At 63.4% G+C, this 26,604-nt stretch overlaps 1 protein-coding gene and 8 non-coding genes across 9 annotated transcripts; 8 read left to right on the top strand and 1 right to left on the bottom strand.

The window, feature by feature from the left end:
- Positions 1–6,986: 6,986 nt before the first annotated feature.
- LOC115850974 (transmembrane protein 102-like) lies at positions 6,987–8,617 on the bottom strand. Its single transcript, XM_060293424.1, has 2 exons — positions 8,404–8,617; positions 6,987–8,302 (listed from the first exon to the last, which is right to left on the bottom strand). Exons 1-2 carry the CDS (start codon positions 8,615–8,617, stop codon positions 6,987–6,989), a joined length of 1,530 nt encoding a protein of 509 aa, XP_060149407.1.
- Positions 8,618–11,687: 3,070 nt separating this feature from the next.
- Positions 11,688–11,806, top strand: LOC132596491 (5S ribosomal RNA). Its single transcript, XR_009562574.1, has one exon. It is a non-coding gene; the product is annotated as a 5S ribosomal RNA (ribosomal RNA).
- Positions 11,807–14,507: 2,701 nt separating this feature from the next.
- On the top strand, positions 14,508–14,626 carry LOC132596490 (5S ribosomal RNA). The gene has a single exon (XR_009562573.1). It is a non-coding gene; the product is annotated as a 5S ribosomal RNA (ribosomal RNA).
- A 931-nt stretch (positions 14,627–15,557) lies between these two features.
- Positions 15,558–15,676, top strand: LOC132596488 (5S ribosomal RNA). Its single transcript, XR_009562571.1, has one exon. It is a non-coding gene; the product is annotated as a 5S ribosomal RNA (ribosomal RNA).
- Positions 15,677–18,371: 2,695 nt separating this feature from the next.
- Positions 18,372–18,490, top strand: LOC132596487 (5S ribosomal RNA). Its single transcript, XR_009562570.1, has one exon. It is a non-coding gene; the product is annotated as a 5S ribosomal RNA (ribosomal RNA).
- A 931-nt stretch (positions 18,491–19,421) lies between these two features.
- LOC132596486 (5S ribosomal RNA) lies at positions 19,422–19,540 on the top strand. Its single transcript, XR_009562569.1, has one exon. It is a non-coding gene; the product is annotated as a 5S ribosomal RNA (ribosomal RNA).
- Positions 19,541–22,234: 2,694 nt separating this feature from the next.
- Positions 22,235–22,353, top strand: LOC132596485 (5S ribosomal RNA). The gene has a single exon (XR_009562568.1). It is a non-coding gene; the product is annotated as a 5S ribosomal RNA (ribosomal RNA).
- Positions 22,354–23,284: 931 nt separating this feature from the next.
- Positions 23,285–23,403, top strand: LOC132596484 (5S ribosomal RNA). The gene has a single exon (XR_009562567.1). It is a non-coding gene; the product is annotated as a 5S ribosomal RNA (ribosomal RNA).
- Positions 23,404–26,097: 2,694 nt separating this feature from the next.
- LOC132596483 (5S ribosomal RNA) lies at positions 26,098–26,216 on the top strand. The gene has a single exon (XR_009562566.1). It is a non-coding gene; the product is annotated as a 5S ribosomal RNA (ribosomal RNA).
- Positions 26,217–26,604: the final 388 nt, after the last annotated feature.

Genomic DNA, 26,604 nt, shown 5'->3' with positions numbered 1-26,604 from the left:
CACATAAGTGTAGTTTAATAAGAGGATGGATATTAATTAGGGAAAAGCCATAATGTCTTGGTTTTTTCTTTAAATGTCTCTTCTAAAACAAGGCATTCATCTAAATACTAAATACTTCTAAATACTTCTAAAACAAGTATTCATCAACTGTGTTCATTTAACCTTTGAATGATTAGGGCAGGAAGTGCTGAGGATGCTAGCTGCAAAGGACACAGTCTTACAATCCCATTTATTCATATCTTTAAGATCTTTGTCAGCCAAAAGGGTTTTCTTGTTTGTTTTCTTTGGCTGCATCGGGTCTTAGTTGCGGCACCCGGGCGCTAGAGTGCGGGCTTAGTTGCCCCACAGCATGTGGGATCTTAGTTCCCTGACCACGGATCAAACCCGCATCCCCTGCATTGGAAGGCGGATTCTTAACCACTGGACCATCAGGGAAGTCCCCAAAAGTTTTTTGTTTTTTGTTTTTTGGGTTTTTTTGCCAGTGTATGGCCCTGAGAAAAGTGTGTCCCTTGCTACTCCTATATTGCAGTGAGACAGTATTCCTGTGAGACAATCAGTTGCAGATGGTGTCTGTCCCTAATATTTCATGTCTTCCATATGTCTGTTCACACTCAGAAAGCCCACAGCTGTAGCTATTGTACCAGAAAAACTGGTAAATGCTTCCAAACGGGAAGACCTTTTCAGCAGCTTCCATCAAAGGAAGCAAACCAGCTTGGCATTCACTGACTTTTCTTGACTGTTGTGCAAGCCAAACAACCTCAATATTAAAGCCTCCTTTGGTCTTCCGGGATCCACAGTTGAGGACAGTGCACTCTGATTGCTTTTATGGAACCACATGCTGCTTGAATAGACGTTGAGTCCTTGAGGTGGTGGATCTTAGGAGAACTATAAGAGATTCCCAGGTCACAGATAGATCCAATGCTGAAAATAACCCCTGTAGACAGGACAGAATCTGAAATATTCCATTAGCAGTATGTAGGTAATGGTTATGAAAGCTCTTGGTTATGAAAGATGAAAATATTTTACCACCAAAGAAAAAATTGTTTTTTTCTGATTGCTGCTTCAAATTTGATATATTTTTCATGTCACATCAGGACTATAAATGTTCCTTTTAATCTCATCTGAGAAATAGGGTATCCTATATACTAGATGTTCCTTTTTCACTAGGTTGGCCTTAGTAAGAACCCTCTTTATCCTTTTTGTCTGGATAATCAAGATTCTGCTAGACAGTATCTTTTGTCTTTCTATAACCAGAACTCAACTACTGGCTTCTGGGACTCTCTTTTAGGATATGTTTGTTTTTTAATTTTTATTTATTTATTTTGGCTGCGTTGGGTCTTCGTTGCTGCACGTGGGCTTTCTCTAGTTGTGGTGAGCGGGGGCTACTCTTCGTTGTAATGCACAGGTTTCTCCTTGCGGTGGCTTCTCTTTGTTGTGGAGCGTGGGCTCTAGGCGCACGGGCTTCAGTAGTTGCGGCATGCAGACTCAGTAGTTGTGGCTTGCAGGCTCTAGAGCACAGTAGTTGCTCCTCAGCATGTGGGATCTTCCTGGACCAGGGATTGAACCTGTGTCCCCTGCGTTGGCAGGCGGATTGTTTTTCACTGCGCCAGCAGGGAAGTCCCAGGAATATGTTTAATAGCGACAGCCCTGCTTGAATAACCACACATAAGCAGTAGATAAGAATTCTGTATTCTGAGGGACTTCCCTGGTAGTCCAGTGGTTAAGACTCTGTGCTTTCACCGCAGGGGCTGCGGGTTCGAAGCCTGGTCGGGGAACTAAGGTTCCACATGCTGTGTCGCTCTGTCTCAGCAGAGGGCCACGCTGCTCCGCCTTCCCCGGGGGAATCTGCACAAACCTTGAACTTTTCCGGGGTTCAGAGTCTCCGATGTCTCTTCTTCCCCGCCGCCCCCGCCCTGCCCCCGGATGCCCGATGTCTCGGTGCAGCCGGGCATCTGCTCGCTCTCTGGCTCGCTCTCTCTCGGAGTCAGTTTGGGTGAGCGGAGCACCGCGCCTGCCTGGGCTGCAGGCGGCAAGTCCCCGGCGCCACGCCAGGGGCCGGGGCACCGCGCGCCCGCGCAGCCCGCGGTCAGGGAGGCGGAAGCTGGTGCCTACGGGGCCGAGTGGAGAGGAGGTGCCAGCAGTGCAGCCGGCTCCCCATGGACGAGTGTGAGGGGAGAAGAAGAATCAAGGAGCAAAAAGGAAGAGGAGGTGTGGGGAGCCACAGTTGAACGGAGCCGCCACCGCCGCTGCCTCCTCGACTATCACGCCGGCTGCTCCGCCGTAAATGACGGCGGAGAGAAACACACACACACTCGCTCGCCCGCCCTCCTTCCTCGTCCGTCCGGGATTCAGCGCCCACCCCGGCAGTAGCGGGCGCGGAGCCTGGCGGGCTCGCTCCCTTCCCCGCCCCTCCCCGATTCCCCGTGGTCACGTGGCCCCGGAGCGCGCGGCCCACGATTCGCGCGCCACGGAGACGCCCCCCAACTCCTGCCTCGCGCCCCAGCTTCCCCTCCCCTGTCCACGTGTCCATTACGCATCCCCAGCCTGGGAGCGCGCGCGTCTCCTTAATGAGACTTGGGCAAGGGCCGACCTCACGATTCCGCTAACCCCTGTTTCATGTTTTATTTTTCCTCCCCAGAGCAGGCTAGCGCTGGGGCCCCAGTGGGGCCGGCCGGCTGCGGCGGCCACATTCCCTCCCCCACCCCGGAAGACGCCACCGCAGCCACTGTTGTCCCTTTTCAAAGGATGCTCTCTCCTCGCTGGTGGCCAGAGGTGTTTTACAGCCTCTCGGACAGAGGCGCGCATAGAGGGTACCCTATCCCCACCCCAGAGTGTGCGTGGGGCTCTTCGGAGCCCTGGGTGGGAACCAGCCGAGCTGTCGCGCCCAGCCCCTCTCGGGCCGCGCCGGAGCTCGCCGGCTCAGCTCCGTTTGGGGATGGGTCCGGGACGCACGCAGCTCCTGGAAAATCTGTCCGCTGCGGGGGGTGGAGGGACACGAAGAGGAAGGGACATGCCTTCCTACAAGTTGTTTTGCCAGCCTTTAAAGGGACATGGGGGTGGGGGTGGGGAACCGTCCTCTTGCACACTCACCCAGGCACCTGCCGAGGGGCAGGAGTGGGGGGGTGGCGTTCTTTCCCACCGTCAGGCCCGTTCCATTCGAGCACAACCCAGATCAGACCAGACGAGTCAACCGTCCACTGTCAGCCAGGCCTTGGATCAATAGAAATGATTTTATAGCATCATTGGGTATCACGCCCCAACCCCCAAGGACCGGCTCTCAATCCCACTCTACTCTGGAGGAAGAGGGTCTTCAATCCTATGGACATAGCTCGTATGCCGGGGGTGTGTGTGTGGATCTTCAGGGTCACCCCCCCCGCCCCCCATATCTCTTCACTCAACCAGAGTGTGGGAAGAGGTAGGTCAGAGCAAGGCCAGCTGGGGCGCTTCGTCTCTGTCCCTCATCTACCTGTCTCAGTGCTACAACTCTCGACACTGAGTTTCCTTTTCATCTAGAAAAGTGACATTTTCTTTTTGGAAAATGGGCTTGGAGCCTTCCCGGAAGCCTCCCTCCTCCCCGGCTGCTGGCTCTTGCCGCCTCAGCTTGGCACGGGGGCTTGCGGAGAGCGGCTCTCGTCCCTCCCCATAGCCCACGTCTGTCTGGAGCTCGGAGGTGCAGTGTGGGGAGGGCTGGCCGGGCTTTTGGCGGCCCTGGAGATGGAAGGTGCTGGAGTCGTCAAGGAAGATGATTCTCATTAGGCCCCTAATGCCTGATGGCAACTAGCGTCACCCAAGGGCTTATTCACCATCCCACTGAGAGGCGAGCCGGCCTCTGTGTGGGAGAAAGGGGGAAAGAAACCACCTCCTGAGACTGGCCTGGGGTGGGGGTGGGGGTCCAGGAGGAGGAGGACGAAAGCAGGGAGGTCTCCTACCTCTGCCCACCTCCCCACAAGGAAGGGGCACGGGGCTTGTAAAGAGTAAGTCCAGAGGACAGACACAAGTTTGCTTTTCTGAGCTGAGGACCCACTGCTCCGGTGATGTGGGTCAGCGATTTCAGTCCACTCTCCCAGCTTCCTCTGCAGACTGGGCACAGTGTTCCGGTTCTTCTCTCTAGCCCTGCTCCCGTAACCCAGAGCCCTTAGATAATAGGAATCCAATTTCCCTCTGCCCACTCAGTTTCCCCTTCCTCCCTCCCTCTCTTCCCTCTCCCTCCCTTTCACAATATGATGAATATTTCTGGTACCACAGCCACTGCTCACAACGGTGAGCAAGACGGACGTAGCCTGTCCTCGTGGAACTTCCATTCTAGAGGGGAAGACAGACACTAAGCTTGTGATTGATTACAAGCTGTGATAAGTATGTGGCATAAAAATGCATGCATTTTTGCTCATCTTATGGAGAAGACTGAGACCCAGAGTCAGGAAGGGTTGGGGGTCGGGGGTAGCCTGCTATCATTAGGTAATATGTAATTTCAGCCTCAGATTCTTCTGGTACCTTCTATGTGGATCCACCTTCATGGACCCTAGAACAACCCCAGCCTTCTGCCAGGCAGCCGGGCAGAAGTTGGGCCCATCAGGGACCCACACAAAAACTGCCTGACCTGCCACGACGGTGGACCTGGTGACATCTGCCCCTGTTTTTCAGGACCCCTGCCCACAGAAGAAGATAGGACAGGTCAATGTGGGCCTTCACTAAGGGGAGCTCACTGTGTGTGTGTGTGGGGGGGTGCACAGTCGCACCTTGGACAGCAGGATGAGGAGCTGCTTCTGGCAAAGGGACTTGGTGCTGCGGGGACACACGCGCCGCTGCGCCGACATGGGCCAGCTGTCCCCGGGCTCGTGGACCTCCCGCTTCTGCCGGATCAGGCTGCTGGCCAGTGCCGCCATGGCGCCCCGGGAGGAGACACCCCCAAACCGGCAGGCTCCCGGAGCGCGCTGGGCCACCCCGGAGAAGCCCGCTAGCTCACCAGGACATGCTCTTGACTCTCCAGTCCGACTCGCCGCCTCACCCACGGGATCTGAGGATAAGCCCTAGACGACCCCCACCCCAGGCACCAGCTCCCACCCTTGGGCCTCGTGCTAGCTTCGCCAGACCCAGCAGCCTATGTACCTCTCAGTTGACCCCACCCTCGACCTTTGCCCCCCACAGAAAACTCCCCCTTCTCTGATCTCCAGTGTCCCTGTCCCCCACTAACACTATCCCAAAGCCAAGACCCTCAAATTTTCCAGGATGTGGTTCCAATATCCCCAGGCACCTTTCCACCCTATTTCCGGGCCCTGCACTCCTGCCAAAGCCATTCTTGTAATTTTAAGGGTGTGGGTCCTTAGCTTTGGGGATATTAGCTCACCCCACCCCTGCTGGGGTGCTGCCAGTGTCTAGGGAGAACCCAACCTTGGTGTCTTTTCCTTTGCCACCCACTAAGTGAAGGATCCCCCACTTTTTTTCACTGAAATCCCAAAACAATGTATGCCTTGGAATATCCAGACTGTCGCCAATCAGCAAGAAGAGGTTCCCAGACCCTGTCTCTGGACGATACCGCTTTTTACCAAGTCACCGCCGTTTCTAGTGGCACAGCGTTCCAGCTGCTGAGCCCCTTTCCTCACCTTGTTACCATCCACTCCTTTTGAAGTAACCTCCAAATCCGCCCTTCCTAGTGGTTACACCAGGTGGTTGTCTGGAGGGTCCTGTGTCACCTCGGAATAAGGAGCATAAGTTTTTGGCTCTTTTGTTTTTTTCTGGCAGCCCCTAATTTCCTCGGAGACAGCTGGTGCTGTTTAGATCCCACGCCCTCCAATCCAACCAGACCCCGAGAGAGGAGTGCACCCACGTTGTCACGGGTACCCAAATGTGAACAGACCCGCTATAAGTCAGAGCGCATCAGAGCTTTCTGCGACAGGGCTTCCTTGTCCTCCCCGGGACTGCCTATAGCGCCCCCCCTTCCTTCCCCGACGCCTCTCAACCTGTCCTGTCTTGTCGATCCGGGGACGGCTGGCGCTGGCACCGGTTCCAGGCTCCTCCCTCCCTGTACCCCGCAAGCGGAGCTTCCACCCCACGCCCGTCTAGGCGTCCCGGACCCCAGGAAGAAGTGAGGGTGTCTCCGCAGAGCGCCCTGGTCTGGCGAATTGAGCGCTGGGCCTGGCGGCTGGACCAAGCGGAGCGGCGGCAGCGGTAGCGGCTGTGGGAAGCTGAGGCGGCGGCGGCGACAGCAGCTCACCCTCCTCCGAAAGCCGGCCCGGGGGTGGGGCAGGGGGCGGAGACGCCGGCAAAGAGCAAGAGGTAAAGCTAGGCGGGCGGAACCCCGGGGTTCCTTGGAGGCAGGGAGTGGCGACAGTCTTAGAGACAGGCGGAGCCGAGGCAAGGCCGCATGTCTCGCATGTCTCGGGGTTCAGAGGAGGAGGGACAAGGAGGCGACTCCACTGAATGGAACTCTGGATGGGGGGAGAGGTTGGGCTTAGATAGATGGAATGGCGGATGCCCCGAGAATGGAGAAAGGGACCCTACTGCCCGGGATGGAGGACAGAACTGGATGAGGAAGGTGGGGGGAATAACTGAAGAGATAGCGGTGGTGGTGAGGTCTAGCCTGGGGTGAAATCCGGCCTCCTTAATGTCTCTGCTTTTGTGTGAGACAAATTGGTCAGTCCCTGGTCTCCATACCTTTCTCCTTTACACGTTTTTTCAGCAAATATATTACGCCCATCCCTATTGACTCCTAAGAGAAAAGACCATAAGAACTAGCGGGAGGTGGATGCCAGGGGCTGCACCGGAGTGGGCGGGGTGCTGGCCACAGATTTGGCCAGAATGGAACGACCTGTGCCAGGGATGGGGCGGGAGGAGGGTGGGAGGAAGCGGAGGAACCGGCGAGGAGGCCTTCTAGAACGGGCTCTTCGGGCCCAAAGCGCTCAGCCTGTCTCCCAGGTGAGGGGAGAGCAGTCCCCTCCACATCCCGCTGGCCAGCAGAAGCACATTCCAGGTTAGTAGGAACAGCGTCTTTAATGGGCCCCGCCTCCCACGCCGGCTAAGCCTCCCCCCTTGCGTGCAGCCTTGGCCTCTTCCACAGCGGCCCGCAGGGCGCGGGCAGGGTCCCTGCGAAGCAGGGCCAACGCCCCGAGCAGCGAAGCGGCCCCGTCCCCCGCACGGAGCTTTTGGCCACTCAGAAAATAGTGGGGCAGCGTCCCGGCCTCGAGCACCCGGCCCAGTTCATCCAGCAGCCCGAGGCAGCAGGCGCCCGCATTCTCGGGTCGCGCCAAATAGAGCGCAGGCAGCCGCTCACACGCCCAGTAGAGCAACGTCCGTAGGAGGTAGGGCGCGGCGACCGTAGTCCCGGCCACCAGAGGGCGCAGCAGCGCCTGAGCCGCCGCGTGCGCTTGCAGCAGGGAAACGGGTATGCGCGTCTTGAGCGCCAGCTCTTGGCGGGCGAAGCAGAGCTGCGAGCCGGAGGCGTCCGGCCGCTCTGTGCCGCCGCCGCCGGGCACCAGGTAGAAGGAAGACGACTCCGAGGCCAGCGGGCCGGCCCACGAGTGGCTCCCAGGCTCCTGGGGCCAGCCGGCCACGGACACCACGGGGATCAAGTCGAAAAGCAGGAGGCGGCGCGGGGTCCCGGGCGTAGCCAGGAGGATAGTGGTGACCCCCGCGTGGCGGGCTGCCTGGACCAAGCGCGGGGCACCCGGAACCGGAAACAGGGACTCAGCGACCGCAGCCAGCGAAGCAAAGAACCAGGCAGCCACCTGGGCGGGGCACAATGTGGGCCATGCCTCCGGAGCCTCCAACGGCTGTGGCACTGGGCTAACGTCGGTTGCTTTGGTGACGTCACCATTCGTTTTTTTCAGTGGTGAGGGAAAGTCAACATCGGTTACGTCTTGTTGAGGCAACTCTGGCACTGAAACATTACTAGGTGAGTTTTCCAAAGACTCGTGTGCCTCAGGCTCAGTGACGTGTGGCTGGTCCACGGAGATTTGCGGATCCTTGGGAGTTTCTTTGTTTTGGGCTGGGTGGATCGAATCACGTCCTCCTGGGACTGAGGGTCCTAGGCAATCCTGCCATGCCTCCCGGACCGAGGTTCCGCGTACCTGATCTGGAAGGAAGAGCCATGTGTAACAGGATCCCACGTCCGGTTGCAGCTCCTGCCCAGTGCCATCTAGCGAAAGCACGGGCACCAGGAGTGTGAAGCCCGCGTCGTAGTTAGGTCCCCGAGCGTAGGGCCCTAGAGGCGCAGGTCCCAGATCCAGGGAGCCCTCGCGAATCCCGCAACGAAGCAGCAGGAGCTCTGCCTGAGGAGGAAAGCGAGGGTCCCGGCGGTGAACGAGACCTAAGGAAACAGAAGGGATCGTAAAGTCGTGATCCAGAGCCGGGGCGGGGTGAGGCGTAGCTGAGAGCTGCAAGTTCCCAAAGGCTGGCAGGGTTACTTACCTAGCAAAGAGAAAACAAAGTCCTTGCCCTGGAGGAGATCTGGTCCTGGCTTGGGAATTTCACTCCAGCTCGCCTGCACACCCAGCTCCTGGATCAGCTGGGTTAGTTCTTTCAGCTGCGCCCCAGAGCAGAAGTCCATGTCCGTGAGCGGCCGGGCTGGGGCTGGGGGCGGTGGGCCCCACCAGGGAGCACTCCTCCAGACCGCGGAAGCCATATGGCTCTATCGTTTGGGGGCTAGGAAATACACAGACGGGAGGAAGCCCAGACGGGCCGTTCCTTTTGCTGCGGAAAACTGGCCCCCGTTCTTTTCTCTTCCAGAGGCCAAGAGGGTTCCCAAGACAGAGTCCACCAATGGGTCTGCAGACGAAGGGCCCTAAATTTAGTCTTGAAAGAGAACAAATAAATACCTCCTCCGTCCTTGCCCTTTTCTCATATGCTGGTCCCCGCCCCCATGGAACGGTTCACCTGTCTCAGCAGGTAGAAAGGAGCTGTTTGGCCCCTCCTAAGGAATGCAATAGCCTCCTTCGCTGCCCCTTGACTACGTCCCCTTACCTCTTTTTCAGAAGAGGCTAGTGGTTTGCGGCTTCCCTCTTAGGGTTAGCTACAAAGGCTGGGAAGAGAATGGATAGGAAGATTCAACAGGTAACTTCTTCCTGCTGCCTGCAAGGCCACGCCCCTAAATTATAACCACGCTCCTTTCTGGAGACTGTCGGGATGGTTCCGGACCAGCCCGGCCTCCAGTCAGAGTTCAGTCACTCCTTTCTCTCTGCAGAGATCTCGTGGCTGTCCTGGGAGTTGTAGTTTGTCTTCAAAGCTACCAGGGCGTTAGGGCCACGCCCCCACATCCTTTCCTGTTCCGTTGCAGTAGTGCCTGATGGAAGTTGTAGTTTCTGTGGAGATAAGCTATTCTGTGTCTTTATGGTAAACTATTCTGTGTCTTTATGATAAACTATTCTGTGTCTTTACAAGACCAGGTGAACCACACAAACACTCCTTGGGGTTAGAACAGAGGCCTAATAGGATGGATCTGAATAGCAAACAATAATGAGGGACATACACTAGGGCATGCGGAGAAATAGGGGACTCTACATCTCACTTGGGAGTAGAGGAGCCCTGGTCATTTAAATCTAGAAGGGTTCTTGCATGCAATTATAACTTCATTTTAGAGATGAGACTGCAAGCCTAGAAAGGTTGCACATGACTTGTCCAAGGTCAGAGCTGAGCCAGAGAGGTGTTGGAAATGGGCTCTCCAACTGGGACGTATCTCCTTGGAATCGGTGGTGGTAACATTAGACAAAAACACACCGGTAGTGTGCATGTAGTGACCCAGGGATGGACATCTGACTCAGGGAAGGGACATATTAGTGTTGCCCACCTCAGACACACAAGTGGTGGCAGGGAAAACGCTTTGGAATCTCGCAGCTTATGTGTGTATACAGAAGAGTTATCAGGACTGAAAATCAAGTCCAGAGGAAACTCCAGCTGGGCTAGCGCAGGGCAATGAAAAATTATCAGGGGAAGGAAATGGCTTTCAGCGACCAGTGCTATCATGGACACAGCTTAAGTCCAGGACGAAACTAGGAGCCAGAATAATAGGACAGAAAGATAGGACACCAGAGACACGCTCACAGATTAGACCAATGCATACTGGACCAGGATTTCTAACATTCCTTTTTCCCAGGGGTCTGTCTCCACAGTGAACTAGGCCTAAGTCCATGGGCAAGAAAATTAAGTGGAGACACCTCGAAAAATTTAGAGGCCTATGAAGGAGGGGACCCTCAGAATCCAGGGCTCAATTTGGGGAGCCTAAAACACAAGGATTCCTAGTCACTGACAAAGAGAGGTCTTCTCCTTCAGTAACCAAGAGCCCCAAACACAGCCCAGAACGGGGGAGGCAAGTTTCCATACATCTGGTCGTGACCCAAGAGACCAGATGAGGAAAACTGAAGCCTGGGCTCTTTCTCACAGTCTGGGGAAATCAGGCATTGGCTGTCCATCCCCACATCTTACCTCCTCCCCAGAGGGTGGCTTCTGAGCCACCCTAAAAAGAGCTAAGTTCTCTGGTCTCTGGGGGAGCTTTAAGATGCTGGGGGTGGGTGACAGGGAAAGGAAAATTGCTCTAAACTCTAAAGCACTGCTCTCCAATAGCATTTTCCATGGTGATGCAAATGTTCTAAATCTGTGCCGTCCAGTGCAGTAGCCGCTAGCTCCATGTGCCTACTGACACTTAGAAAGTCGTGGCACTGAGGAAAAGAATTTTTTTTTTTTTGGCCAAGCCATGAAGCTTCCGGGGTCTGAGTTCCCCGACCAGGGTTTGAACCCCAGCCACAGCAGTGAAAGCGCCAAGTCCCAACAACTGGACCACCAGGGAACAGAATTGGATGCCAGAGAAATTCTGTTCCCTGAGGAAGAGAAATTTTTAACATTTTAACTTAATTTTAAAAACAATTAATTTTCCTTAATTTTTAATAATTTACATTCTAATAGGCATTTGGCTAGTGGCTACTGTAATTCACAATGCAGCTCTAGGGCCTTGTGGCTCCCGCTCCCGGGGTGGCTGGCCCGGACCCAGACTCCGCCGCGGGCCCAGTTGCCGTCCTTTCGGCCCGCGAGCCCCTCGACCTGCACCTGGCCGCCCCCACCGGCGCCCAGCCCCGGCGCCGCCACCTGTGTGCCGGTGTGTCCCTCCACAGCTCCCTCCGACAAAAGCCCCGCCCCACCCCCACCCCGCCCCTCTGGCGTGTCACCGCGGCCGGGTGCGGGAGCGGGATCGAGGGCAGGGGCAGCTTCCCCGGGCCTGCCGGCCACCAGGGGCGGGGTCCTGAGCTCGGCGGGGGGTGTGGGGGCAAGGGTGGCCTTGCCGGGGCTGAGGGGCCGTGGCGACTCAATGGTGGCTCCCGGTGGCTTCGGGCCGGCTGCTGTCGGGCAGGAGGGCCGGCCCGGGCTGCGGCCGGGCTGCGCCTAGCGCCGCGTGGGCGGGCAGGGCCGATGCCCAAGGGACGGCGGGCCCCGGGCCCTGAAGCCTCCGGGGCCACGTCCCTGTGAGCGACGTGCGGGATCTTGGGCGGGGCGCCAAGCGCCGAAGGGTTTGCTGGGTCACGGCCGCCCTGGGCTGGGAGGTGGTCGCCAAACCCTCCGCCGCCGCCCGATACCCGAGACCTCCGTTGCCCCTGCCTGGGCGGGCGAGGGGGCCCTGCCGGGGCGGGCCGGCCGCCAGGCTGGCGTTAAGGCGCCAGCGCCAGCGAAACTGGGCCTCAAGAGGCCGCCCGCGGTCCCCCGCCCCCGTCTACGGCCATACCACCCTGAACGCGCCCGATCTCGTCTGATCTCGGAAGCTAAGCAGGGTCGGGCCTGGTTAGTACTTGGATGGGAGACCGCCTGGGAATACCGGGTGCTGTAGGCTTTTTGCCTCCCGCTCCGCCCGCCTTCTCCTTTACTCGCCCGCGGCGGGGGGGCCGCCGGCTCCGCCCCCGCCGAGCCCCGCTGCAGGCAGTAGTCAAGGTGGTTTACCTGCCCGAGCAGGAAGCTTGGGCGATGGCAGAAGTGGGAAGAAACTCTTGAGCACAGGTTCTTGGGATCCACGGAGCAGCGCATGCACATGCGATGGGTGCCTACACAGCTGGCTTGCTTGTCTGTGGGGAAAGGCGAGATGGGTCAGGGCCTGGGTTCCTGAGGGGCTGAGAATCAAGGCAGGGATAGAAGAAAGGGGACAGGCCCACATCCCCTGAACCCACGCCGGCGCCCACTCACCTTTGTGGAAAATACGATTGAAAAGTGCCCGCAAGAATCTCTTCAGATGCCTCCAGAGTTGAGGGAAGAAGGGGAGGGGGGAGGCCGGGAGCAGGGTGAGCCCTGAAATCCAACCCTTGTCCCGGTCACACCCCAGCAGCCCTCCCACCTCAGCCCCTTCAAGACCCCAGGGCTCCCCCAACCGCGCTGCACAGATCCTGCCCTGACCGTAGTCACCATGTTGATCCCCACGTTGAGCAAGATGAAGCTGACCGGGATCAGAAGAATTGAGTATCCTTGCTCCTGGCATTTCCTGGGGATGGGGCCAGTGAACGGCTCGGCTCGGTAGTAGTTTCGCTCACCCATGGCCGTTGGTCCCAGGACTGCCTGGGCCCTCTGCCCTCCAGTTTTAACTGGGAGCCAGACTGGGTCATAATGGGGCAGGTGGTGAGGTCACAGTGAGGGAGGGGGATGAAAAGGAGGGCCCAGAGTGGCATTCCCTGGTAACCAGGGTCAGGTAAGCTGAGCCTGGACAGTCAAACAGGGCCCGGTGGCCGGCATACATCCCCTCGAGCGGTCATTCATTCGCTCACCGCCCGCTGACTCACTTGTTCAAATGACACATTGCGTCTCTTGGCCCCTCTTGAGACTAGGAAGACCTTGGCCTCAGAGGCCTGCTGAAGGCCTGGCTGGAGTCCAGAGCCTCAGCCTTCTTCATGCCCTTCACTGGGCCTGGAGCTGGACCTGCCCAGATGTGGAACCTCCCAGTTTGGAAGCAACTTCTTGTATGAGGCTCTCTGTGGACAGGGACAGCTGAGACGCAGAGGAGGTGCCCAGAGACCAGGGGTTTGGAGTCTGCAGCTGCAGATGTACTTAGTGCATGGTATAGGACCAGGAGGGGCCTGCTGGCAGAACTGTGGCCACTAAACCAAAGGGACCCTCAGGCCAAGAAGGGGACACTGGCTTCTTATTGCAGGAAGCCAAGCGCAGGGACCCAGGCTGGCAGAAGGAGTGGCGCTTCCAAGCCACAGACCACCAATGTTTCCTGGACTCTGGCGCTCTTTATTCCTCTCTCCATGCCCTGCCGCCCCCTGCCCCTGCCCCCACTTGCTGCTGGTAAGTTCATTTTCCCAGTCTGGCTCCCGTGCAGAGAGGGCCTGGAGGCCGAGGTGGAAGGTAGCAGCGAGTTGGCCCGCGCTTGGCCCTCCTGCGGTTGCCGCTTCAGCACCAGACTGTCATACACCTGGTAGTTGGCATTGCCTCCCGGGTTCCGGCTGAGTGGCATGAAGGTGGGCGGGGGTGGAGGGTGCTCGGTAGCCTGGACGTCGGGCAGGAGGTGAGAGGGGCGGAGGAGCAGCGCTGAGCTGGGAGCCGGGGCCCGCTGGTCCGAGGCCTCGGCCAGTACCGTGAGGGAGGCGGAGGTGGCCACAGGGCGCCGCAAGGGCAGGATCTCAGCCCATTCGGCCGCCGGGTGCCGCACCTCGTGGGGATCGCGGGAGTAATCCAAGTGTCCCGTGGAGGGATGCAGGCTGCGGTTGGACTCGCTGTGAGCACAGCTGGGGAGGCTACGTCTGTGGGCCGGTGGGGTGTCGCGCTACCAGGCGTCGGGCCGGTAGACCCGAGGCACCAGAGCGGATGGAGGCTCAGAGCCCTCCAGACCCAGACTCCGCCGCGGGCCCAGTTGCCGTCCTTTCGGCCCGCGAGCCCCTCGACCTGCACCTGGCCGCCCCCACCGGCGCCCAGCCCCGGCGCCGCCACCTGTGTGCCGGTGTGTCCCTCCACAGCTCCCTCCGACAAAAGCCCCGCCCCACCCCCACCCCGCCCCTCTGGCGTGTCACCGCGGCCGGGTGCGGGAGCGGGATCGAGGGCAGGGGCCGCTTCCCCGGGCCTGCCGGCCACCAGGGGCGGGGTCCTGAGCTCGGCGGGGGGTGTGGGGGCAAGGGTGGCCTTGCCGGGGCTGAGGGGCCGTGGCGACTCAATGGTGGCTCCCAGTGGCTTCGGGCCAGCTGCTGTCGGGCAGGAGGGCCGGCCCGGGCTGCGGCCGGGCTGCGCCTAGGGCCGCGTGGGCGGGCAGGGCCGATGCCCAAGGGACCGCGGGCCCCGGGCCCTGAAGCCTCCGGGGCCACGTCCCTGTGAGCGACGTGCGGGATCTTGGGCGGGGCGCCAAGCGCCGAAGGGTTTGCTGGGTCACGGCCGCCCTGGGCTGGGAGGTGGTCGCCAAACCCTCCGCCGCCGCCCGATACCCGAGACCTCCGTTGCCCCTGCCTGGGCGGGCGAGGGGGCCCTGCCGGGGCGGGCCGGCCGCCAGGCTGGCGTTAAGGCGCCAGCGCCAGCGAAACTGGGCCTCAAGAGGCCGCCCGCGGCCCCCCGCCCCCGTCTACGGCCATACCACCCTGAACGCGCCCGATCTCGTCTGATCTCGGAAGCTAAGCAGGGTCGGGCCTGGTTAGTACTTGGATGGGAGACCGCCTGGGAATACCGGGTGCTGTAGGCTTTTTGCCTCCCGCTCCGCCCGCCTTCTCCTTTACTCGCCCGCGGCGGGGGCCGCCGGCTCCGCCCCCGCCGGGCCCCGCTGCAGGCCCCACCTCCTCAGGCCCCTCCCACCACGGCGCGCGCCGGCGGGGTCGCTCCCCGCCGGCCCGGCCGGCCAGGCGGCCAGAAGGCGGCCCTGGAAGGCAGGCGCACCCCAGACGCTCCCGGGGTGGCTGGCCCGGACCCAGACTCCGCCGCGGGCCCAGTTGCCGTCCTTTCGGCCCGCGAGCCCCTCGACCTGCACCTGGCCGCCCCCACCGGCGCCCAGCCCCGGCGCCGCCACCTGTGTGCCGGTGTGTCCCTCCACAGCTCCCTCCGACAAAAGCCCCCCCCACCCCGCCCCTCTGGCGTGTCACCGCGGCCGGGTGCGGGAGCGGGATCGAGGGCAGGGGCCGCTTCCCCGGGCCTGCCGGCCACCAGGGGCGGGGTCCTGAGCTCGGCGGGGGGTGTGGGGGCAAGGGTGGCCTTGCCGGGGCTGAGGGGCCGTGGCGACTCAATGGTGGCTCCCAGTGGCTTCGGGCCAGCTGCTGTCGGGCAGGAGGGCCGGCCCGGGCTGCGGCCGGGCTGCGCCTAGGGCCGCGTGGGCGGGCAGGGCCGATGCCCAAGGGACCGCGGGCCCCGGGCCCTGAAGCCTCCGGGGCCACGTCCCTGTGAGCGACGTGCGGGATCTTGGGCGGGGCGCCAAGCGCCGAAGGGTTTGCTGGGTCACGGCCGCCCTGGGCTGGGAGGTGGTCGCCAAACCCTCCGCCGCCGCCCGATACCCGAGACCTCCGTTGCCCCTGCCTGGGCGGGCGAGGGGGCCCTGCCGGGGCGGGCCGGCCGCCAGGCTGGCGTTAAGGCGCCAGCGCCAGCGAAACTGGGCCTCAAGAGGCCGCCCGCGGCCCCCCGCCCCCGTCTACGGCCATACCACCCTGAACGCGCCCGATCTCGTCTGATCTCGGAAGCTAAGCAGGGTCGGGCCTGGTTAGTACTTGGATGGGAGACCGCCTGGGAATACCGGGTGCTGTAGGCTTTTTGCCTCCCGCTCCGCCCGCCTTCTCCTTTACTCGCCCGCGGCGGGGGGGCCGCCGGCTCCGCCCCCGCCGAGCCCCGCTGCAGGCAGTAGTCAAGGTGGTTTACCTGCCCGAGCAGGAAGCTTGGGCGATGGCAGAAGTGGGAAGAAACTCTTGAGCACAGGTTCTTGGGATCCACGGAGCAGCGCATGCACATGCGATGGGTGCCTACACAGCTGGCTTGCTTGTCTGTGGGGAAAGGCGAGATGGGTCAGGGCCTGGGTTCCTGAGGGGCTGAGAATCAAGGCAGGGATAGAAGAAAGGGGACAGGCCCACATCCCCTGAACCCACGCCGGCGCCCACTCACCTTTGTGGAAAATACGATTGAAAAGTGCCCGCAAGAATCTCTTCAGATGCCTCCAGAGTTGAGGGAAGAAGGGGAGGGGGGAGGCCGGGAGCAGGGTGAGCCCTGAAATCCAACCCTTGTCCCGGTCACACCCCAGCAGCCCTCCCACCTCAGCCCCTTCAAGACCCCAGGGCTCCCCCAACCGCGCTGCACAGATCCTGCCCTGACCATAGTCACCATGTTGATCCCCACGTTGAGCAAGATGAAGCTGACCGGGATCAGAAGAATTGAGTATCCTTGCTCCTGGCATTTCCTGGGGATGGGGCCAGTGAACGGCTCGGCTCGGTAGTAGTTTCGCTCACCCATGGCCGTTGGTCCCAGGACTGCCTGGGCCCTCTGCCCTCCAGTTTTAACTGGGAGCCAGACTGGGTCATAATGGGGCAGGTGGTGAGGTCACAGTGAGGGAGGGGGATGAAAAGGAGGGCCCAGAGTGGCATTCCCTGGTAACCAGGGTCAGGTAAGCTGAGCCTGGACAGTCAAACAGGGCCCGGTGGCCGGCATACATCCCCTCGAGCGGTCATTCATTCGCTCACCGCCCGCTGACTCACTTGTTCAAATGACACATTGCGTCTCTTGGCCCCTCTTGAGACTAGGAAGACCTTGGCCTCAGAGGCCTGCTGAAGGCCTGGCTGGAGTCCAGAGCCTCAGCCTTCTTCATGCCCTTCACTGGGCCTGGAGCTGGACCTGCCCAGATGTGGAACCTCCCAGTTTGGAAGCAACTTCTTGTATGAGGCTCTCTGTGGACAGGGACAGCTGAGACACAGAGGAGGTGCCCAGAGACCAGGGGTTTGGAGTCTGCAGCTGCAGATGTACTTAGTGCATGGTATAGGACCAGGAGGGGCCTGCTGGCAGAACTGTGGCCACTAAACCAAAGGGACCCTCAGGCCAAGAAGGGGACACTGGCTTCTTATTGCAGGAAGCCAAGCGCAGGGACCCAGGCTGGCAGAAGGAGTGGCGCTTCCAAGCCACAGACCACCAATGTTTCCTGGACTCTGGCGCTCTTTATTCCTCTCTCCATGCCCTGCCGCCCCCTGCCCCTGCCCCCACTTGCTGCTGGTAAGTTCATTTTCCCAGTCTGGCTCCCGTGCAGAGAGGGCCTGGAGGCCGAGGTGGAAGGTAGCAGCGAGTTGGCCCGCGCTTGGCCCTCCTGCGGTTGCCGCTTCAGCACCAGACTGTCATACACCTGGTAGTTGGCATTGCCTCCCGGGTTCCGGCTGAGTGGCATGAAGGTGGGCGGGGGTGGAGGGTGCTCGGTAGCCTGGACGTCGGGCAGGAGGTGAGAGGGGCGGAGGAGCAGCGCTGAGCTGGGAGCCGGGGCCCGCTGGTCCGAGGCCTCGGCGAGTACCGTGAGGGAGGCGGAGGTGGCCACAGGGCGCCGCAAGGGCAGGATCTCAGCCCATTCGGCCGCCGGGTGCCGCACCTCGTGGGGATCGCGGGAGTAATCCAAGTGTCCCGTGGAGGGATGCAGGCTGCGGTTGGACTCGCTGTGAGCACAGCTGGGGAGGCTACGTCTGTGGGCCGGTGGGGTGTCGCGCTACCAGGCGTCGGGCCGGTAGACCCGAGGCACCAGAGCGGATGGAGGCTCAGAGCCCTCCAGACCCAGACTCTGCCGCGGGCCCAGTTGCCGTCCTTTCGGCCCGCGAGCCCCTCGACCTGCACCTGGCCGCCCCCACCGGCGCCCAGCCCCGGCGCCGCCACCTGTGTGCCGGTGTGTCCCTCCACAGCTCCCTCCGACAAAAGCCCCGCCCCACCCCGCCCCTCTGGCGTGTCACCGCGGCCGGGTGCGGGAGCGGGATCGAGGGCAGGGGCCACTTCCCCGGGCCTGCCGGCCACCAGGGGCGGGGTCCTGAGCTCGGCGGGGGGTGTGGGGGCAAGGGTGGCCTTGCCGGGGCTGAGGGGCCGTGGCGACTCAATGGTGGCTCCCAGTGGCTTCGGGCCAGCTGCTGTCGGGCAGGAGGGCCGGCCCGGGCTGCGGCCGGGCTGCGCCTAGGGCCGCGTGGGCGGGCAGGGCCGATGCCCAAGGGACCGCGGGCCCCGGGCCCTGAAGCCTCCGGGGCCACGTCCCTGTGAGCGACGTGCGGGATCTTGGGCGGGGCGCCAAGCGCCGAAGGGTTTGCTGGGTCACGGCCGCCCTGGGCTGGGAGGTGGTCGCCAAACCCTCCGCCGCCGCCCGATACCCGAGACCTCCGTTGCCCCTGCCTGGGCGGGCGAGGGGGCCCTGCCGGGGCGGGCCGGCCGCCAGGCTGGCGTTAAGGCGCCAGCGCCAGCGAAACTGGGCCTCAAGAGGCCGCCCGCGGTCCCCCGCCCCCGTCTACGGCCATACCACCCTGAACGCGCCCGATCTCGTCTGATCTCGGAAGCTAAGCAGGGTCGGGCCTGGTTAGTACTTGGATGGGAGACCGCCTGGGAATACCGGGTGCTGTAGGCTTTTTGCCTCCCGCTCCGCCCGCCTTCTCCTTTACTCGCCCGCGGCGGGGGCCGCCGGCTCCGCCCCCGCCGGGCCCCGCTGCAGGCCCCACCTCCTCAGGCCCCTCCCACCACGGCGCGCGCCGGCGGGGTCGCTCCCCGCCGGCCCGGCCGGCCAGGCGGCCAGAAGGCGGCCCTGGAAGGCAGGCGCACCCCAGACGCTCCCGGGGTGGCTGGCCCGGACCCAGACTCCGCCGCGGGCCCAGTTGCCGTCCTTTCGGCCCGCGAGCCCCTCGACCTGCACCTGGCCGCCCCCACCGGCGCCCAGCCCCGGCGCCGCCACCTGTGTGCCGGTGTGTCCCTCCACAGCTCCCTCCGACAAAAGCCCCCCCCACCCCGCCCCTCTGGCGTGTCACCGCGGCCGGGTGCGGGAGCGGGATCGAGGGCAGGGGCCGCTTCCCCGGGCCTGCCGGCCACCAGGGGCGGGGTCCTGAGCTCGGCGGGGGGTGTGGGGGCAAGGGTGGCCTTGCCGGGGCTGAGGGGCCGTGGCGACTCAATGGTGGCTCCCAGTGGCTTCGGGCCAGCTGCTGTCGGGCAGGAGGGCCGGCCCGGGCTGCGGCCGGGCTGCGCCTAGGGCCGCGTGGGCGGGCAGGGCCGATGCCCAAGGGACCGCGGGCCCCGGGCCCTGAAGCCTCCGGGGCCACGTCCCTGTGAGCGACGTGCGGGATCTTGGGCGGGGCGCCAAGCGCCGAAGGGTTTGCTGGGTCACGGCCGCCCTGGGCTGGGAGGTGGTCGCCAAACCCTCCGCCGCCGCCCGATACCCGAGACCTCCGTTGCCCCTGCCTGGGCGGGCGAGGGGGCCCTGCCGGGGCGGGCCGGCCGCCAGGCTGGCGTTAAGGCGCCAGCGCCAGCGAAACTGGGCCTCAAGAGGCCGCCCGCGGCCCCCCGCCCCCGTCTACGGCCATACCACCCTGAACGCGCCCGATCTCGTCTGATCTCGGAAGCTAAGCAGGGTCGGGCCTGGTTAGTACTTGGATGGGAGACCGCCTGGGAATACCGGGTGCTGTAGGCTTTTTGCCTCCCGCTCCGCCCGCCTTCTCCTTTACTCGCCCGCGGCGGGGGGGCCGCCGGCTCCGCCCCCGCCGAGCCCCGCTGCAGGCAGTAGTCAAGGTGGTTTACCTGCCCGAGCAGGAAGCTTGGGCGATGGCAGAAGTGGGAAGAAACTCTTGAGCACAGGTTCTTGGGATCCACGGAGCAGCGCATGCACATGCGATGGGTGCCTACACAGCTGGCTTGCTTGTCTGTGGGGAAAGGCGAGATGGGTCAGGGCCTGGGTTCCTGAGGGGCTGAGAATCAAGGCAGGGATAGAAGAAAGGGGACAGGCCCACATCCCCTGAACCCACGCCGGCGCCCACTCACCTTTGTGGAAAATACGATTGAAAAGTGCCCGCAAGAATCTCTTCAGATGCCTCCAGAGTTGAGGGAAGAAGGGGAGGGGGGAGGCCGGGAGCAGGGTGAGCCCTGAAATCCAACCCTTGTCCCGGTCACACCCCAGCAGCCCTCCCACCTCAGCCCCTTCAAGACCCCAGGGCTCCCCCAACCGCGCTGCACAGATCCTGCCCTGACCGTAGTCACCATGTTGATCCCCACGTTGAGCAAGATGAAGCTGACCGGGATCAGAAGAATTGAGTATCCTTGCTCCTGGCATTTCCTGGGGATGGGGCCAGTGAACGGCTCGGCTCGGTAGTAGTTTCGCTCACCCATGGCCGTTGGTCCCAGGACTGCCTGGGCCCTCTGCCCTCCAGTTTTAACTGGGAGCCAGACTGGGTCATAATGGGGCAGGTGGTGAGGTCACAGTGAGGGAGGGGGATGAAAAGGAGGGCCCAGAGTGGCATTCCCTGGTAACCAGGGTCAGGTAAGCTGAGCCTGGACAGTCAAACAGGGCCCGGTGGCCGGCATACATCCCCTCGAGCGGTCATTCATTCGCTCACCGCCCGCTGACTCACTTGTTCAAATGACACATTGCGTCTCTTGGCCCCTCTTGAGACTAGGAAGACCTTGGCCTCAGAGGCCTGCTGAAGGCCTGGCTGGAGTCCAGAGCCTCAGCCTTCTTCATGCCCTTCACTGGGCCTGGAGCTGGACCTGCCCAGATGTGGAACCTCCCAGTTTGGAAGCAACTTCTTGTATGAGGCTCTCTGTGGACAGGGACAGCTGAGACACAGAGGAGGTGCCCAGAGACCAGGGGTTTGGAGTCTGCAGCTGCAGATGTACTTAGTGCATGGTATAGGACCAGGAGGGGCCTGCTGGCAGAACTGTGGCCACTAAACCAAAGGGACCCTCAGGCCAAGAAGGGGACACTGGCTTCTTATTGCAGGAAGCCAAGCGCAGGGACCCAGGCTGGCAGAAGGAGTGGCGCTTCCAAGCCACAGACCACCAATGTTTCCTGGACTCTGGCGCTCTTTATTCCTCTCTCCATGCCCTGCCGCCCCCTGCCCCTGCCCCCACTTGCTGCTGGTAAGTTCATTTTCCCAGTCTGGCTCCCGTGCAGAGAGGGCCTGGAGGCCGAGGTGGAAGGTAGCAGCGAGTTGGCCCGCGCTTGGCCCTCCTGCGGTTGCCGCTTCAGCACCAGACTGTCATACACCTGGTAGTTGGCATTGCCTCCCGGGTTCCGGCTGAGTGGCATGAAGGTGGGCGGGGGTGGAGGGTGCTCGGTAGCCTGGACGTCGGGCAGGAGGTGAGAGGGGCGGAGGAGCAGCGCTGAGCTGGGAGCCGGGGCCCGCTGGTCCGAGGCCTCGGCCAGTACCGTGAGGGAGGCGGAGGTGGCCACAGGGCGCCGCAAGGGCAGGATCTCAGCCCATTCGGCCGCCGGGTGCCGCACCTCGTGGGGATCGCGGGAGTAATCCAAGTGTCCCGTGGAGGGATGCAGGCTGCGGTTGGACTCGCTGTGAGCACAGCTGGGGAGGCTACGTCTGTGGGCCGGTGGGGTGTCGCGCTACCAGGCGTCGGGCCGGTAGACCCGAGGCACCAGAGCGGATGGAGGCTCAGAGCCCTCCAGACCCAGACTCTGCCGCGGGCCCAGTTGCCGTCCTTTCGGCCCGCGAGCCCCTCGACCTGCACCTGGCCGCCCCCACCGGCGCCCAGCCCCGGCGCCGCCACCTGTGTGCCGGTGTGTCCCTCCACAGCTCCCTCCGACAAAAGCCCCCCCCACCCCGCCCCTCTGGCGTGTCACCGCGGCCGGGTGCGGGAGCGGGATCGAGGGCAGGGGCCGCTTCCCCGGGCCTGCCGGCCACCAGGGGCGGGGTCCTGAGCTCGGCGGGGGGTGTGGGGGCAAGGGTGGCCTTGCCGGGGCTGAGGGGCCGTGGCGACTCAATGGTGGCTCCCAGTGGCTTCGGGCCAGCTGCTGTCGGGCAGGAGGGCCGGCCCGGGCTGCGGCCGGGCTGCGCCTAGGGCCGCGTGGGCGGGCAGGGCCGATGCCCAAGGGACCGCGGGCCCCGGGCCCTGAAGCCTCCGGGGCCACGTCCCTGTGAGCGACGTGCGGGATCTTGGGCGGGGCGCCAAGCGCCGAAGGGTTTGCTGGGTCACGGCCGCCCTGGGCTGGGAGGTGGTCGCCAAACCCTCCGCCGCCGCCCGATACCCGAGACCTCCGTTGCCCCTGCCTGGGCGGGCGAGGGGGCCCTGCCGGGGCGGGCCGGCCGCCAGGCTGGCGTTAAGGCGCCAGCGCCAGCGAAACTGGGCCTCAAGAGGCCGCCCGCGGCCCCCCGCCCCCGTCTACGGCCATACCACCCTGAACGCGCCCGATCTCGTCTGATCTCGGAAGCTAAGCAGGGTCGGGCCTGGTTAGTACTTGGATGGGAGACCGCCTGGGAATACCGGGTGCTGTAGGCTTTTTGCCTCCCGCTCCGCCCGCCTTCTCCTTTACTCGCCCGCGGCGGGGGCCGCCGGCTCCGCCCCCGCCGGGCCCCGCTGCAGGCCCCACCTCCTCAGGCCCCTCCCACCACGGCGCGCGCCGGCGGGGTCGCTCCCCGCCGGCCCGGCCGGCCAGGCGGCCAGAAGGCGGCCCTGGAAGGCAGGCGCACCCCAGACGCTCCCGGGGTGGCTGGCCCGGACCCAGACTCCGCCGCGGGCCCAGTTGCCGTCCTTTCGGCCCGCGAGCCCCTCGACCTGCACCTGGCCGCCCCCACCGGCGCCCAGCCCCGGCGCCGCCACCTGTGTGCCGGTGTGTCCCTCCACAGCTCCCTCCGACAAAAGCCCCCCCCACCCCGCCCCTCTGGCGTGTCACCGCGGCCGGGTGCGGGAGCGGGATCGAGGGCAGGGGCCGCTTCCCCGGGCCTGCCGGCCACCAGGGGCGGGGTCCTGAGCTCGGCGGGGGGTGTGGGGGCAAGGGTGGCCTTGCCGGGGCTGAGGGGCCGTGGCGACTCAATGGTGGCTCCCAGTGGCTTCGGGCCAGCTGCTGTCGGGCAGGAGGGCCGGCCCGGGCTGCGGCCGGGCTGCGCCTAGGGCCGCGTGGGCGGGCAGGGCCGATGCCCAAGGGACCGCGGGCCCCGGGCCCTGAAGCCTCCGGGGCCACGTCCCTGTGAGCGACGTGCGGGATCTTGGGCGGGGCGCCAAGCGCCGAAGGGTTTGCTGGGTCACGGCCGCCCTGGGCTGGGAGGTGGTCGCCAAACCCTCCGCCGCCGCCCGATACCCGAGACCTCCGTTGCCCCTGCCTGGGCGGGCGAGGGGGCCCTGCCGGGGCGGGCCGGCCGCCAGGCTGGCGTTAAGGCGCCAGCGCCAGCGAAACTGGGCCTCAAGAGGCCGCCCGCGGCCCCCCGCCCCCGTCTACGGCCATACCACCCTGAACGCGCCCGATCTCGTCTGATCTCGGAAGCTAAGCAGGGTCGGGCCTGGTTAGTACTTGGATGGGAGACCGCCTGGGAATACCGGGTGCTGTAGGCTTTTTGCCTCCCGCTCCGCCCGCCTTCTCCTTTACTCGCCCGCGGCGGGGGGGCCGCCGGCTCCGCCCCCGCCGAGCCCCGCTGCAGGCAGTAGTCAAGGTGGTTTACCTGCCCGAGCAGGAAGCTTGGGCGATGGCAGAAGTGGGAAGAAACTCTTGAGCACAGGTTCTTGGGATCCACGGAGCAGCGCATGCACATGCGATGGGTGCCTACACAGCTGGCTTGCTTGTCTGTGGGGAAAGGCGAGATGGGTCAGGGCCTGGGTTCCTGAGGGGCTGAGAATCAAGGCAGGGATAGAAGAAAGGGGACAGGCCCACATCCCCTGAACCCACGCCGGCGCCCACTCACCTTTGTGGAAAATACGATTGAAAAGTGCCCGCAAGAATCTCTTCAGATGCCTCCAGAGTTGAGGGAAGAAGGGGAGGGGGGAGGCCGGGAGCAGGGTGAGCCCTGAAATCCAACCCTTGTCCCGGTCACACCCCAGCAGCCCTCCCACCTCAGCCCCTTCAAGACCCCAGGGCTCCCCCAACCGCGCTGCACAGATCCTGCCCTGACCATAGTCACCATGTTGATCCCCACGTTGAGCAAGATGAAGCTGACCGGGATCAGAAGAATTGAGTATCCTTGCTCCTGGCATTTCCTGGGGATGGGGCCAGTGAACGGCTCGGCTCGGTAGTAGTTTCGCTCACCCATGGCCGTTGGTCCCAGGACTGCCTGGGCCCTCTGCCCTCCAGTTTTAACTGGGAGCCAGACTGGGTCATAATGGGGCAGGTGGTGAGGTCACAGTGAGGGAGGGGGATGAAAAGGAGGGCCCAGAGTGGCATTCCCTGGTAACCAGGGTCAGGTAAGCTGAGCCTGGACAGTCAAACAGGGCCCGGTGGCCGGCATACATCCCCTCGAGCGGTCATTCATTCGCTCACCGCCCGCTGACTCACTTGTTCAAATGACACATTGCGTCTCTTGGCCCCTCTTGAGACTAGGAAGACCTTGGCCTCAGAGGCCTGCTGAAGGCCTGGCTGGAGTCCAGAGCCTCAGCCTTCTTCATGCCCTTCACTGGGCCTGGAGCTGGACCTGCCCAGATGTGGAACCTCCCAGTTTGGAAGCAACTTCTTGTATGAGGCTCTCTGTGGACAGGGACAGCTGAGACACAGAGGAGGTGCCCAGAGACCAGGGGTTTGGAGTCTGCAGCTGCAGATGTACTTAGTGCATGGTATAGGACCAGGAGGGGCCTGCTGGCAGAACTGTGGCCACTAAACCAAAGGGACCCTCAGGCCAAGAAGGGGACACTGGCTTCTTATTGCAGGAAGCCAAGCGCAGGGACCCAGGCTGGCAGAAGGAGTGGCGCTTCCAAGCCACAGACCACCAATGTTTCCTGGACTCTGGCGCTCTTTATTCCTCTCTCCATGCCCTGCCGCCCCCTGCCCCTGCCCCCACTTGCTGCTGGTAAGTTCATTTTCCCAGTCTGGCTCCCGTGCAGAGAGGGCCTGGAGGCCGAGGTGGAAGGTAGCAGCGAGTTGGCCCGCGCTTGGCCCTCCTGCGGTTGCCGCTTCAGCACCAGACTGTCATACACCTGGTAGTTGGCATTGCCTCCCGGGTTCCGGCTGAGTGGCATGAAGGTGGGCGGGGGTGGAGGGTGCTCGGTAGCCTGGACGTCGGGCAGGAGGTGAGAGGGGCGGAGGAGCAGCGCTGAGCTGGGAGCCGGGGCCCGCTGGTCCGAGGCCTCGGCCAGTACCGTGAGGGAGGCGGAGGTGGCCACAGGGCGCCGCAAGGGCAGGATCTCAGCCCATTCGGCCGCCGGGTGCCGCACCTCGTGGGGATCGCGGGAGTAATCCAAGTGTCCCGTGGAGGGATGCAGGCTGCGGTTGGACTCGCTGTGAGCACAGCTGGGGAGGCTACGTCTGTGGGCCGGTGGGGTGTCGCGCTACCAGGCGTCGGGCCGGTAGACCCGAGGCACCAGAGCGGATGGAGGCTCAGAGCCCTCCAGACCCAGACTCTGCCGCGGGCCCAGTTGCCGTCCTTTCGGCCCGCGAGCCCCTCGACCTGCACCTGGCCGCCCCCACCGGCGCCCAGCCCCGGCGCCGCCACCTGTGTGCCGGTGTGTCCCTCCACAGCTCCCTCCGACAAAAGCCCCCCCCACCCCGCCCCTCTGGCGTGTCACCGCGGCCGGGTGCGGGAGCGGGATCGAGGGCAGGGGCCGCTTCCCCGGGCCTGCCGGCCACCAGGGGCGGGGTCCTGAGCTCGGCGGGGGGTGTGGGGGCAAGGGTGGCCTTGCCGGGGCTGAGGGGCCGTGGCGACTCAATGGTGGCTCCCAGTGGCTTCGGGCCAGCTGCTGTCGGGCAGGAGGGCCGGCCCGGGCTGCGGCCGGGCTGCGCCTAGGGCCGCGTGGGCGGGCAGGGCCGATGCCCAAGGGACCGCGGGCCCCGGGCCCTGAAGCCTCCGGGGCCACGTCCCTGTGAGCGACGTGCGGGATCTTGGGCGGGGCGCCAAGCGCCGAAGGGTTTGCTGGGTCACGGCCGCCCTGGGCTGGGAGGTGGTCGCCAAACCCTCCGCCGCCGCCCGATACCCGAGACCTCCGTTGCCCCTGCCTGGGCGGGCGAGGGGGCCCTGCCGGGGCGGGCCGGCCGCCAGGCTGGCGTTGAGGCGCCAGCGCCAGCGAAACTGGGCCTCAAGAGGCCGCCCGCGGCCCCCCGCCCCCGTCTACGGCCATACCACCCTGAACGCGCCCGATCTCGTCTGATCTCGGAAGCTAAGCAGGGTCGGGCCTGGTTAGTACTTGGATGGGAGACCGCCTGGGAATACCGGGTGCTGTAGGCTTTTTGCCTCCCGCTCCGCCCGCCTTCTCCTTTACTCGCCCGCGGCGGGGGGGCCGCCGGCTCCGCCCCCGCCGAGCCCCGCTGCAGGCAGTAGTCAAGGTGGTTTACCTGCCCGAGCAGGAAGCTTGGGCGATGGCAGAAGTGGGAAGAAACTCTTGAGCACAGGTTCTTGGGATCCACGGAGCAGCGCATGCACATGCGATGGGTGCCTACACAGCTGGCTTGCTTGTCTGTGGGGAAAGGCGAGATGGGTCAGGGCCTGGGTTCCTGAGGGGCTGAGAATCAAGGCAGGGATAGAAGAAAGGGGACAGGCCCACATCCCCTGAACCCACGCCGGCGCCCACTCACCTTTGTGGAAAATACGATTGAAAAGTGCCCGCAAGAATCTC

The sequence above is a fragment of the Globicephala melas genome, unplaced genomic scaffold (genome assembly GCF_963455315.2).
Source record: "Globicephala melas unplaced genomic scaffold, mGloMel1.2 SCAFFOLD_758, whole genome shotgun sequence".
In the NCBI taxonomy this organism is placed as follows: domain Eukaryota; kingdom Metazoa; phylum Chordata; class Mammalia; order Artiodactyla; family Delphinidae; genus Globicephala; species Globicephala melas.
The sequence above is the reverse complement of the archived record's forward strand: the minus strand, read 5'-3'. Positions and strand labels throughout refer to the sequence as shown.